Consider the following 13,855-nt stretch of genomic DNA (forward strand, 5'->3'; position numbering starts at 1 on the left):
ATTATTATTAATATTTTTATTATTCTTATTATTCTGGATGTGCAGTCTAGTTGTAAAAAAACATGAAAATGCTTTATTTGAGCTGAGATCCAGGTTGTTGAAATTGCTAGCATTATCACTTTAGTGCAAAATGGTCCTGGGTTCAAATTTTCTTTTTCGGCTGGAGCTTGTTTCTTTTGTTAGGTTAAATGGTACTTCTAAATCAATTGTAGCTGTGCCACATAATGAGCTTCGTGGCAAGTGGATAGTCCTAGAGTCATTGAATCAACAATTAGACAATTAGGCTGTGTTTGCTGCTGTTTTACTTCTGTCTTATCGTTTCTTTTCTTTACAGCAGAGTGCAGTTTCTTTCTGGGGGTTTGTGTTGGTGGTGATGATGGCTGCTTTCCAGATGCACTGGCATGTCTTCCAGTTTGGACTCAGGGCAGGCTGCTTGCCACACTGGCTTGCTACCCCACCTTGTGGCACAAGGCTGAACTGCTCAGCCTTCTAACTTCATATCTTTTTAGCACAGCACATAGACATATGGGGACATAAGTCACTGCACTTCTTCCTTTGCCTTTGTGCTGATAGTTTTAATTGAGTGTGAAATATTTGGGGGTTAATATGTTTTTAAGAAAAGAGAAAACTGCAATTAAACTGATGGTGACTGCACTTGCGTGGGGTTAATGCATGGTTGTTTGGGTGGCTAAACAATTTTAATTGGCTCTCAAGCTTATATCTTTGAGAGCTCGTCCTTTTAGTAAGCTATTTTCTGACTGCATATTCTCTTTTTTTGTGAAGTTCAGACTTTACTACATGCTGCTGGTGACAGATATCCTTGCTGATGCTAGAGAAGCTATCCTGTTACTGTGCTCAGCAGCCCTGACAACTAACAGAAAAATCTAAACTTGTCATATTTTGTTCATGGTGGAGTACTGGCACCGGCACAGTACTTTAATTTGGCTCATAAATCAGTGCTAAAAGCCCATGCTGAACAGTTAAAGCTGCCACAGATAGATAATTTAACGATTTGTGTATTGAAACACCTAATATACATATTTTCCATAATAAATACACCCACATTTTCCACTTTATGCTTGAGAGCTTTTAAAAAAAATGTGTTTTATTGTAGTTTTAGTTACACAGCCAGCGTTCATCTGATTTTGATTTGAACTCGCAGTGTGCTGTCCAAAGGAACAAGAGAGGGGACATGAGAGTCCCCTCCATGGATTTGGCTAAAGTGTCCACTACTGTCTGGCTGGAGTGAGAGCTTAGGTAAGGCATCATATTTTATACCTGTAGTAATAAATGAATAACATGTATAAGTCATGCTGTTCTCTGTGAGGCTGTGAGGGTGAACATATTTTTACCTCTCTGCCACCAACCACCTCAAGCAGAGGTCGGAAACCACAGCCCTCGACTGAGACAGGGTTAGCGATAGGGTTAGCTGTGTTTCCTGGTACTGTCTGATTATTTTCAGTAAACACACTCATAGAAAGGGTGTTTGAATATGAGGGCAGTTTAAGACATGACTCATGTTCTGACTTTTTGTAGTTCTGGGTCTTGATTAATTATTAAACATCTCAGTCCAGCCTGTGCCATGAAACAATGTTTATTCCGTTTATGTGTGATCATGAATGACCCGGGAGATTAATAATTAGCTGCCTGCTTCACGTTACAGAGATCTGTAGGGTCCATCCAAGTGATGACGAAACTTCTTCAGTCTCAGCTGACCGTAGGTTTATCCAATCTTATAAACAGCATATTTGCATAATGACAGAAACTAGAAGCACTGAAGGAACTGGGCTGGGAGGTCAGTTCCTTGATCATTAATATCAAAACCTGCAATCAGCTGAGACTGAAGAAGTCATTTGGATGAGTGACGAAACGTTTCTCCCACTGAAAACACTACATCCAGATGAACAGAATCAACTGTTGTGTATACTTTGTCTTGTGCTTAAAACGGTCTTGCACTCAGACTGTATGCATGCAACTTCCCTCTTGTTTCCTAGGAAACTGGGTCAGCAAAGCAGAAAGTCAAACAAATACTGGAAACTTGAGTACAGGACAAGTGGTTGTTGATAAGAAGTTCCCATCAGTGTTCTAGGGCACTGAAAAGTGGAAACTATTTTACTACCCAAGAATCACTGATCAAACATAATAGCTGAAGTATTTTTCAGAATAAAACAAATATGAATATGCAGACTCCTTCAGCAAGGTTCTGTTATACTTTACTGCTATTTCTATTTTTAGAAAACTGCTAAAATTACGGTAAAGCAGAGATGGTAGAACAAAAAATTATGCAACTTTTCAAAACAAAATTGTGGGTATATATTCTTTATTTCAGAATTTGCACAAAGTGTTTTTCATCCCACAAAGCTGTTCTCTCAATAGGTCACCATTTTCTGTAAAAGAGATAATAGAGAAATGTTAGACTTAAAGTAAAATAATGGTATTAGCAGCATTGAAATTATGCACAAACGTATGGACACTTACAGAGCTGATCCAGGCGATGTAAGAGCTGACTCGGGTAAAGACAGTGGGCTTCTTGGCGTAGTTGCAGCTGAGCCCAGAGCCAAAGCTGACAATACCGTGAACCTCCCAGACTCCAGCAGCGTTCATACAGTTCAGAGGACCGCCAGAGTCTCCCTGAGTCAGGTGGGAGAATCAAAGTGATCAGTGTGCGAATTCCACATTCAGCAGTTATTTCTTAGACGTGCCCACAATTTTCTGATTGCTTATCACACATTACAGAGATTCTTTTACATTTTATATCGCTCACAAAAATGCAGCTTAGTAGAGATGGTTGTGACATCATTGGGAATAATATAATACAATTTTTGAACATTAATCTAATTTTCTTTTCCTTAAAATTAATAAAAAAGTAATAACTTTATAATAACACCTTGTTTTGTGTCGCTGGCTTTTGCAGAACCCACAGTTAATTCATTTTAATGCAAAGGCAAAATGGCCAGTATTCATATTTGAGAATCTTTGACTGGTAAACATGATAGCTTTGCTTAAAAATGAATGAGAGTTGCACTTGCTAGTCACTAGCTTTTATTTGTGGCTAAATGTTGTGCCAAGTGTCCCTTCATTCACAGCATGTGGAAACGTGTGACTGAGTTAATTCCACAGTCTGTGTGGCACACTCTGAACTTTTAGGAAAGTTGAGTTTAACTGAAGTTAGCTGATGTGTGAAAGTGTGACTCTTACAGTGTTACTTTATGCGATTAGAAAATCATTATTTTAGACTCACATTGCAGCCAGCCACAACTCCGTCTCCACCCGCACAGACCATGGTTTCCTTCACCTGAGAACCCCACCAGTCAGGCATACTGCAGGTTGGGTAGTCCACCACTGGCAGGAGAGCCTGCTGCAGGATGTCAGCAATGGGACCACCAGCTGTGTGGACAACAAAGACGTAGTTAATCTCAGACAAAAATCTCAAACAAAAGAATTCAGGGTCAAAGGGCGGAACTCAGTTCTATTTAATACTGTTTTTTATTTCTTTATAAGCTCATTGTCGGGGCCCTCCACAACAGTTCCAGTTTTTCATGTGGCCCCTTGTAAAAAATTAATTACTCATCCCTGTTTAATTGTAAAATAGTTATAATGGATTAGTCTGCAGAATGATCCTGAAAGGATTTTTGACTCTTCTTTGACTGGGTTCCCTGGTGACCTAGTGGTTAAGACACCAAGTATGCCCTTACTTACATTCCCCACTGTGCTATCCAAATTAATAACAGAAATATGATTCTTTATTCCAGAAAAACAAAGCACTAAACAACCAAAAATGCATCATGTTAGTTAGTAAAAGTATGTGTGTATAGATTTAATTTAAAAAGTAAAAACATGCTAAGATGATACTGTATACTAGGAACTGACTAAGAAAAATCAACTTATCAAAAACATCCATATAGTCTTCCCTTCAAGGGGGAAAAAAAGAGAAAGAGACAGTTTACATAACAAGTTGTGTCACGTAATGATTATTTGAGAAGCTTTGAAGGGATGGATAGAATTAAAGAAAGCTTCTCTTAAAAAAAAGGGCACTCACTGAACAGGCGACCCCACCCAGTGATGTAGCAGGATTCATTATTGGGGAGCACAAATTCGGCCTCGGGAAGACAAGAAGCCATGACGGTATCAGAGAAGTTAACGGAGGACTTGAGCTTGATCAGGGCGATGTCATTACTGGGCAAGAAATGATTAAACATTGTATTTAACCAAATACTCAGCCCACAATTATAAATGCACATAACGCACATGATCTTTTTGATATTCAAGTCTCACAGGTAAATTCTTAGTAGTAGCGGTAAAATGTTACCGAATAAAAAAGGAGTTCCAGTCCTCATGCACAATGATGTTAGAGGTGCCGACGAACACAGAGCCATTCTCTGTCTCTAACAGGTTGTGCTTTCCCAGTGCCACTCTGTACTCCCTGCTGGAGCTGCAAGGTGACAGAGCAGATTATAATGCTGATATGTGTAAGCAAAAAATTTGTTTCTGTGATCGTTAGTAATTCCATGCATGATTAAAACCCTTGGTTCTTATACCTGATACAGTGTGCAGCAGTGAGGACCCACTGGTCAGAGATCAGAGTGCCTCCACAGGTGTGCCTCCACTCACCCGTTCTGTTGTACTGCAGGGAAACCTAAAACATACATAAGAGTACAGTGAATTACCTCTTTGCTATGTTTGAGCTTGATTTTGTGCTTTATGAGAGTGCTGCTTGTTACGCTGGTTGCAGTCTGTTCGCCCTTGTGGGAGTTTGCAAAGTGTTTGTTGTTACTTGGTCATTTCTCTGGATAATCTAAAATCTGTAATCTAAAAACCCAAACTGTAGCAGCATTTCAGTTTTTTAAAAACCATATCCTCCTATGTCTTTTAATTTACTGTACTGTAACCACTGTAAACTTTTTTTTTAAAGATCCTCCAATAATGCTTAAAATTGTCTAGCAGTAAATAAAGTCTGCCTATCTTTAACAGAATACATTTTATGTTGATGATATTCAGATTTTTCTGAATAAAGTTTTGAGTGTTTACCTGCCAGGGCCAGCTGTGAGGCCTGACATCATGTCCTCCAACCACCCGAGACACCACAGGGGGGACGGTAGGCAGCCCACACCCGTAGGCTGAGGGGATATATGAGACAAAGATTTTAAAAAAATGCACATTGTTTACCTGCATGAAATTTTGTAGAAAATACCCACTGAAGAGACAGCTGGATAAAAACAGATTTTTGTGTGCAGTGTTTGAAAAGCTCCTTACCTCCTGCGACAAACAGAGCAAGCACCAGAAACTTCATCGTGGCTGTATCTCCACAGATTCCATTCAACCTGTGACATTTTTATACCTTTCACACTGTTACGCAACAGAAATCCTTGGAAACTGAGCCTCTGACAAGCCTTGATGCTTGGGTGGAGCTAAGTGAATGGGACAAAGTATTTTGGAGTTCAGTATTTTTTATGTTTTTTCTTTTTAAACGTATCAGTGGAATTGAGGGTTTTTAACTTTATCACCACATGCTGCAGTTCACACAAAGACACAAAGAACCTGACTGCATATTTACTGCAGCGCCCCCTATTCTGATTTCCTTTCAAATGCTGCACTCTCATGTAGGTGGAGGAAGAAAAACAAAACACAGAATGACACAGCTGTCTAATGAACTAATACATTATTATTAGTGTAGCACTGACATACTACTTCCCTTGTAAATGTTCAGTTAGTTTTTGGACAGTGACACAGAATTTGCACTTGTGCCTCTGATCGGTATTGGAATATTTGGCTGAAACTGAGCAGAGAGTATAACCTTGTACAACTGTGAATTCTGTGGTTTTTCAGGGCTTTTGATGTTGCTGAGCTGGCCAGGACATTCGTTCTTTTGAAGAATATACTGGATTGTTGATTTGGTCACTTCTAAAGTTTTTGCTGTCCTTCTGATGGGCTTATTTTGGCTTTTCAGCCTAATTCCGAGCTCCTTTACTTACACTTATATCTCTCTGGACAACATATTGAAGGTTATAGTAAATCGCAACCATAATGCAGGTTGAATAATTAAAGTGTACTCCAGAACTTTTATCTGGTGAATTTGCCAAAAAATAGTGAGGGCAAAAAAAGCCTAGTTTCACCACGAAACTGCTTATCAGTGAATTATCCAATTACTTTTGACCTGCTGTGAATGGGGCACCATGTATAAAAATGTCTACAATATTTTTGTAAAACCCTTGACTTGTCAAGCATTATATAATATTATAGATATTTAAGCAAGAGTTTCAACTAGGAAATTCCTTGCACAGTTTATATTATTGTATTTGGTCCCATTTGGCATGGTTTAGATGTGGAGTTAGTGCTATTCCAGTAGTTATGGGCAGAATTTATGGACCTAAGTGTGAAAATGGAAAATAAATTTTTTCTTTGATGTTAAAATACGGGACTGACTTGTTTAATACCCAAGCTTCAGACTCTCTTGTATGAAATTTAAAAGACGTGACCAATTCAGCAGGCATCTGCATGGTTCACACAGAGGTAAAGACGGGGAGATAAGGTTTATTTGGGGATATCTGTGGTTACTTATCTCCAAGGTTGATTTGTTTTTCCTACCAAAATTTCACTTGCTTTGCTGAGGGAAATGTTGCAACGTGCGATTTCTGCCTGCTGACTCACTATATAAGGGATAGCAGGTGCCTCTAAACTTCTACTGAAGAGAGTCACAGTGATGTTCATTTTCTTGGCTTTGTTTGTCGTCGGCGGTAAGCAAATACATCTTTGACGATTATGTTATGTGTTGGCAAATAAATGTGAACATGCTGTAATACTTCTGATTCTCGTGGAGCATCAGAAATCATCCTACTTTCTACTGTTTCCTCTTAGCCTATGGGTGTGGCACCCCCACCTATCCCCCCATTCTCACCAGAGTGGTTGGTGGAGAAGATGTCCGTCCACACAGCTGGCCCTGGCAGGTATACATACACCCGGGGCGATCGTGGCTCAAGAGTTGGGAGTTCGTCTTGTAATCGGAAGGTTGCCGGTTCGAGCCCCGGCTTGGACAGTCTCGGTTGTTGTGTCCTTGGGCAAGACACTTCACCTGTTGCCTACTGGTGGTGGTCAGAGGGCCCGGTGGCGCCAGTGTCCAGCAGCCTCACCTCTGTCAGTATGCCCCAGGGTGGCTGTGGCTACAATGTAGCTTGCCATCACCAGTGTGTGTGGATGGGTGGATGACAGGTTGTGTAAAGCGCTTTGGGGTCCTTAGGGACTAGAAAAGCGCAATACAAATACAGGCCATTTACCTTTAAAACTCTTCTTAAAGATTTTCTGTTTTCCCCACATTGTGACTCATTGTGCTGTTATTTGTTGTCCTCAGATCTCTCTGCAGTACAAGAGTGGCAACAACTTCTATCACACCTGTGGTGGTACTCTGATCTCCAACGAGTGGGTCCTCACTGCTGCTCACTGCATTGGGTATGGCAAAAACAAAAGAAAAAAGGAAGACGTCTAAAATGGAGTGTACACATATGGCACAGAACCAGGCATACTGTAGAGATCGTAAGGTGTTATATATTGCCATATATAACTTATATATCAAAAATGCACAACTTTTCTTTTCGTTTTTGTGTTTGGCCAAGCAGCAGTTACACCTACAGAGTTTACCTGGGAAAACACAGTCTGAACACCGCCAATGAGTCTGGCTCCATCGCCATCAGCCCTTCTGTTATTGTTGTCCATCCTAACTGGGACTCTTACAACATTCGGTGGGCCATTTAGCCCACAGTACACTGTTGTGGGCTGGAAACTATGTTATTATGTTTCAAATACTTAATTCATGCTATCGCTGCTTGTTAGCACTCTCTAAGTATGACATTTCTATCCACACCCCAGCAATGACATTGCCCTGATCAAACTGTCATCACCTGTTCAAAACACTAACGCCATCTCGCCTGCCTGTCTTCCTACCTCTGGTGAGACCCTGCCTAATGGTGCTCCCTGCTATGTCACTGGCTGGGGACATCTGTGGAGTAAGTTCTATTATAGTAACTATATGAAAGTTCAACTAACTATAAAGGCTGCTCACTTAAAGCTCCAAAGCCCTGTCTTCAGTGTTTTATAAGTTTTAATATGTTTTCCTGTGGATAATTTTCTCTTGTGAGTTGCTTCTTGTCACTGGCTTACAGTGACAAAAATTCCCCAAAATACACATTTTAAAGTATCACAAAAGACCTCTCGCATCATATAAATCAAAATAATTTGGATTTTTTATGCAGTTTTTAAATCTGCAGCTAAATCAAAACTGTGTCTTGTCAACGTAGTTCTCAAACTGTGCTGGCCATGAATCTCGCGATCTTGACTCTAGCCCTGAATCTGAATGCGTTGTCTTTCTCCTCTAAAGCTGGAGGCCCTATTGCTGACATCATGCAGCAGGCTCTTCTTCCTGTTGTTGATTACAGCACCTGTTCCAGGTCTGACTGGTGGGGCAATCTGGTCACCACAAACATGATCTGTGCTGGTGGAGATGGTGTTGTGTCTAGCTGCAACGTGAGTCAAATTTTGTTTATTTCACCAACTTTGAAGTATTTGTTGCTGTTTAAATCAGAAAATATGTCCTAGCCTCAAGAGCATCTTTCTATGACCACATTTGCCTTTTAGGGAGACTCTGGCGGTCCCCTGAACTGCCAGAATCCTGATGGCTCCTGGGATGTCCATGGAATTGTGAGCTTTGGCTCAAGTGCAAGCTGTAACTACTACAAGAAGCCCTCTGTCTTCACCAAGGTCAGCGCCTACACATCCTGGATCAACAATGTAAGTATAAAAAACTTTTGTTCAAAATATCTCACAGTACACAAGATACTTTTTTAAAAGACAAAACTACAACAGAAAGATGATCTGTCACTTGTTTGTGCCAATTATTACTCAAATTATAAAATGCTCCATACTCCAATCTTAATTCTAATTTGACCTTCAACTGCGCAGTAGCTAGGAACATGGAAACTGATCCATGCCTTTTTCAGGAGCAATTTTAAACATCCTCTTTAACGCTTTTTCTTTTCTTTTCCTTTTTTTTGTCCAGGTGATGACCTCACACTAAGCTATGGACGGGCTTTTGTCAAACTTAGCAGGTAGATAAGTGATCAAATAAAAAAAACATACAGTGGATAATCCAGAGTCCTGTGTGGTTTCTTGGTCATGCAATGAGGAAACAGCTTAAACTAAACATTTATTAAGCATGTGAACACAACTTCCTATGTCATTTTGTTCAAGCAAGACAATTTTCACATTTAGTCATGGATAGTCCTGCCAATTAATAACCACATGCTAAAGAACGGAACATAATCACCACAAACATCAATAATTGAATCTCCATCCTGTAGTGGAAAATGTGCAAAAAACAGAACTGTTATGAGCAGGGTGTGGAAAAATAACCACAAAGCAAAATACATTATGGAGAGCAAGAAAGGCAAAATTCTTTACATGCCAAAGGGAAATGCACACAAGCTGCAGGCTGGGAAAACAGGCCAGCCATTCTTGGGAACAGTCTTTTCCTCCAGGCTTCATTTTTATTAAATAGCTGCTTGTGCTGCAGGATGAGAGCATCCATCTGTTTTCGTGACACCATTTTGCAGTCATCTGAAACACCCCTGAAGACAAAACAAACCATAATTTTCCTTACTCTGAAACCAGAAGCCACATCGACATAAACACGAATAGAATACATAATTTCCATAGAAGTTATCCGAATGGTTTCAGGTGGAACTGTGACAGCAAAACTTCCCAGAATTTCCGCTTTCCGCCACTTTATTTAATCTGGAATAATATTCCTGTCGGGTTTTATTCATATTTATGTTTAAAAAACATTGTTTAAGTGTGTTCAATAAAATGTTTATCTTGTTTGGCCCGCGACCTAAAGTGTGCCTTTAGTTTTGGCCCCCTGTGCGATTGAGTTTGACGCCTGATGTAAACAGTAGTTTACACACAGAAACTTGTTTGGATGCCAGCCTGGTTTCTGCTTATCCCTATAGAGGGTGCTGTGGTGGACCACTGGAGGGTTCCACTCACACCCAGTTCTCAGGAAGTGTTGTTGCTGTGTTTTGGAGGGAAAAGTGTTCAGTTGTGTGGTGATGAGTAATAAACGAGCAGTGTTAATCGAGAGCTCTCGTGTCGTCCGTGTTTACCGCCACATTGGTGACCCCTGACTCGAACATGCTGCAGTCCGATGGTGGCACCAACTCCGCTCTGGATGCATCAGCAGATGCCAGCCCTCTGCCTCCGGCTGCAGCTACGTTTGCTGTGGCGCTCGAGCTGCCGGACTTTTGGCTTCACGATCCCCCATCGTGGTTCGTGCACGTGGAGGCTCAGTTCGCCCTTCGTGGCATCTCGGCTGACGACACGAAATATCACCATGTGGTGGCTTCTCTCAACCAGCTAGCCACCCGTCGTGCGTTGACTCTCCTCCGGGACCCACCCACCCGAGGGAAGTACGCCGCCCTTAAGGAGCTGCTTCTTCGGCGCTATGCCCTCTCCGACGCAGAGCAAGCCGAGAAGCTCCTCTCCCTCTCAGGCCTGGGTGGCGGTACGGCTCTCAAACTGATGGAGCACATGCTATCCTTTCTCGGACCAGACGACGGGGGATTCCTCTTCGCCCACATCTTCCTCCGACAGCTGCCGGCGGCCATGAGAGCCGGCCTCGCCAACTCTCCGCTTCTGGGCACGAAGGATTATCGCTCCCTGGCTGAGGACGCGGATCGTATTCTCCTGGCTACCCGCTGGCCTGAGGCAGTGCCTCTGGCGTCCACTACAACAGCAGCAGTGGCCAGGGCATTTTTGTCAACGTGGGTTTTGCGTTTCGGTCCCCCCGCCGACATCACCTCAAACAGGGGCCCCCAGTTCGTTTCCGAGCTTTGGTCTGCCATGGCTGACGGCCTGGGGGTCAAGGTCCACCGAACCACTGCGTACCACCCGCAGGCCAAAGGGATGTGCGAATGTTTCCACCGGTCGTTTAAGGCTGCGTTCCGTGCTTCTCTCACAGATGGCAACTGGGTTGACTGCCTTCCATGGGTTTTACTGGGGTTGCGCTGCGCGGTTAAAGAAGACCTTGGGGTTTCCCCGGCTGAACTTGTCCTCGGTCAGCCCCTCCGGGTCCCCGGGGAATTCTTGCCTGAGAGCCCACCCCCGTGCTTCGCTCCCTCTGTGCTGTCTCTCCGTCCCCCAAGAGACTCGTTTTCTCTTCCTGGCCCAGTGCACCATTGTGTGCCCGGCACCTTTGTTTCCGAGGTCGTTGGACTCTTCGCGGTTTGTTTTTGTCAGGCATGACGCTCATAGGCCTCCGCTGCGTCCACTGTATGACGGCCCCTTTAGGGTTATTCAACCGGGCCGGAAGCATTTCCTTTTGGATTTTGGGGGTCGGCAGGAGGCTGTTTCTATTGACAGACTTAAACCAGCACATGTGCTTCTGGATGACCAGGTGGTGCCGGCTCAGGCCCCCCGCCGTGGCCACCCGCCTTCCACTGGACTGGACAACCCTGCTTCTTCCTCTGGGAGCGCCCCCCACCAGGCGGGGCCCGAGCTATCTTCAGTTTTTCCTGACCGCCCATGCCAGCCTGGCCCTCAGGCTCGTTTCCCCTCTCCACCAGCTCTCCACCTCCCCGGTTCAGCCGTTCTGGACGTTTAATTAAAGCAAGGGTTCTGGACTAGGGGATAACCCTACTGGGTGTTCGGGGGGGGGGACATGTGTGGTGGACCACTGGAGGGCTCCACTCACACCCAGTTCTCAGGAAGTGTTGTTGCTGTGTTTTGGAGGGAAAAGTGTTCAGTTGTGTGATGATGAGTAATAAACGAGCAGTGTTAATCGAGAGCTCTCGTGTCGTCCGTGTTTACCGCCACAGTGCTAAGATTAGATTAGATATGCACATTTTGAAACTGAACCATAATAACACACTTACTTAAAGGGTTGCATATATAAAGATTTTAAAACATATTTGTGATCTTCAGTAAAAAGTGTCATTAAAATGGTTTGTTTATACTAGTGGGGCGATCGTGGCTCAAGAGTTGGGAGTTCGCCTTGTAATCAGAAGGTTGCCGGTTCGAGCCCCGGCTCTGACAGTCTCGGTCGTTAAGTCCTTGGGCAAGACACTTCACCCGTTGCCTACTGGTGGTAGTCAGAGGGCCCGGTGGCGCCAGTGTCCGGCAGCCTCGCCTCTGTCAGTTGTGACAGTGGCTACAAGCACGATCTGATTTCCTCGTGTTGGTGTTGTTCCCAGATCATCATACTAAATGTTGTTCCAGGATCAACATTGCAAGTGACCAATCAGAATGTTGTGACGTCATACTTTTGCGACTTCGGGAAAAACCGGCGTAAAACAAAAAACTGTACTTAAGCTGCGAGAAACCGCCTCTGTCCACCGATCAACGGACCCTGACCCTAACCCTAACCGTAACCCTTTAATAAACAGTAAGCAGAATTGATATTGTCCTTGCAACATTGGAATTTCATAAATGCACGAATGGCTTGGCGCGCAAAAGAATAACGTCACAACAATGTGATTGGTCACTTGCGATGTTGAACCTGGAACAACATTTTCATGATGGTCTGGGAACAACACCAACACGAGGATATCAGATCATCCGTGGCTACAATGCTGTGGCTGTGGCTACAATGTAGCTTGCCATCACCAGTGTGTGAATGTGTGTGTGGATGACTGGATGTGTAAAGCGCTTTGGGGTCCTTAGGTATACAAATACAGGCCATTTACCAGGCCATTTACTAAAGCAAGAATGTCAAACCCATTTTACATTGTGGACGACATACAGCCAGCATGGTATTATGTGGACTGGACCAGTAAAACTCCAACTTCTGCCAGTGGACAGAAATTTAAGTAGAAATTTAATCAGTGATATGTCCTAATATTAGAAAACGAAGCACAATTTCTGTTTTTCCACATGATAAAGAAATGTTGCCCTATTAAATGAAAGAAATCTGTCACATGACTCTATGGGCATTTTATCTTTTGGGTTTTTATCAGTAGAAAACGCTCTAAAAGTCCAAAACGGTTGTAACTTTTAAAATACAGTTCACATTTTGCAAAGACATCCAGTGGTCCGGATTTAAGTCTTCCCAGACAAATTCTGGCCCCCGGACCTTATGTTTGACACCCCTGTATTAAGGTAACTTAGTTGGTCCCACCTCAATGACCTCTGTGGCTTCACTCAGTCATCTAGCAGCTAGCTCACTAGCCTCTCCTTGCGTTTAACGCAGGACTGTCATCCAACAGTCTGCTATAAACAGGTTTCCACATGGATTCGTTGCATGCTGTACCGAAAACAAGGAATGTAATACAAAATTACTCACTACATATTACATCAGCAAGCATTGGCAGCTTAAAAAAAGAGCTCATATTCATTCACTGTGAAACAAAGTGAAGCAGTATTGAGTTGGAAAATGTCTAAAGAGGACCTACAGCAATTTCCAGTGCTGATAAACAGTCCTTAAGCGCTGAACCTCACAATCCCAGGACTGTTGTCCATCCATCCATCCATCCATTTTCTTCCGCTTACCTGGGGCCGGTTCGCGGGGGCAGCAGCCCAAGCAGAGAAGCCCAGACCTCCCTCTCCCCAGCCACCTCCTCCAGCTTATCCGGGGGAACACCAAGGCGTTCCCAGGCCAACCGAGAGATATAATCTCTCCAGCGTGTCTCCTCCCGGTGGGACATGCCTGGAAAACCTCGCCCAGGAGGCATCCTTGTCAGATGCACGAACCACCTTAACTGGCTCCTTTCGATGTGGAGGAGCAGCAGCTCTACTCTGAGCCCCTCCCGAATGGCCGAACTTCTCACCCTATCCTGAAGAGAGAGGCCAGTCACCCTTCGGAGGAAGCCCTTCGGAG

General features: G+C 43.4%; 2 protein-coding genes across 2 annotated transcripts; one reads left to right on the forward strand and one right to left on the reverse strand.

The window, feature by feature from the left end:
* Positions 1-2,284: 2,284 nt before the first annotated feature.
* Positions 2,285-5,309, reverse strand: LOC146363950 (chymotrypsin-like elastase family member 2A). The gene is made up of 8 exons (XM_084917945.1): positions 5,254-5,309; positions 5,029-5,117; positions 4,539-4,636; positions 4,310-4,432; positions 4,040-4,176; positions 3,242-3,387; positions 2,479-2,631; positions 2,285-2,387 (listed from the first exon to the last, which is right to left on the reverse strand). The coding sequence occupies exons 1-8, from the start codon at positions 5,288-5,290 to the stop codon at positions 2,370-2,372; spliced, it is 801 nt and encodes a 266-aa protein (XP_084774071.1). The 5' UTR covers positions 5,291-5,309; the 3' UTR covers positions 2,285-2,369.
* A 1,317-nt stretch (positions 5,310-6,626) lies between these two features.
* Positions 6,627-9,160, forward strand: LOC146363951 (chymotrypsin-like elastase family member 2A). The gene is made up of 8 exons (XM_084917904.1): positions 6,627-6,734; positions 6,856-6,944; positions 7,346-7,443; positions 7,611-7,733; positions 7,861-7,997; positions 8,369-8,514; positions 8,626-8,778; positions 9,047-9,160. The coding sequence occupies exons 1-8, from the start codon at positions 6,701-6,703 to the stop codon at positions 9,062-9,064; spliced, it is 798 nt and encodes a 265-aa protein (XP_084774030.1). The 5' UTR covers positions 6,627-6,700; the 3' UTR covers positions 9,065-9,160.
* The last annotated feature ends 4,695 nt before the right edge of the window (positions 9,161-13,855 follow it).

This window comes from Perissodus microlepis, chromosome 20, assembly GCF_051167445.1.
Source record: "Perissodus microlepis isolate ML-2025 ecotype Zambia chromosome 20, ASM5116744v1, whole genome shotgun sequence".
NCBI classification, from domain to species: Eukaryota; Metazoa; Chordata; class Actinopteri; order Cichliformes; family Cichlidae; genus Perissodus; species Perissodus microlepis.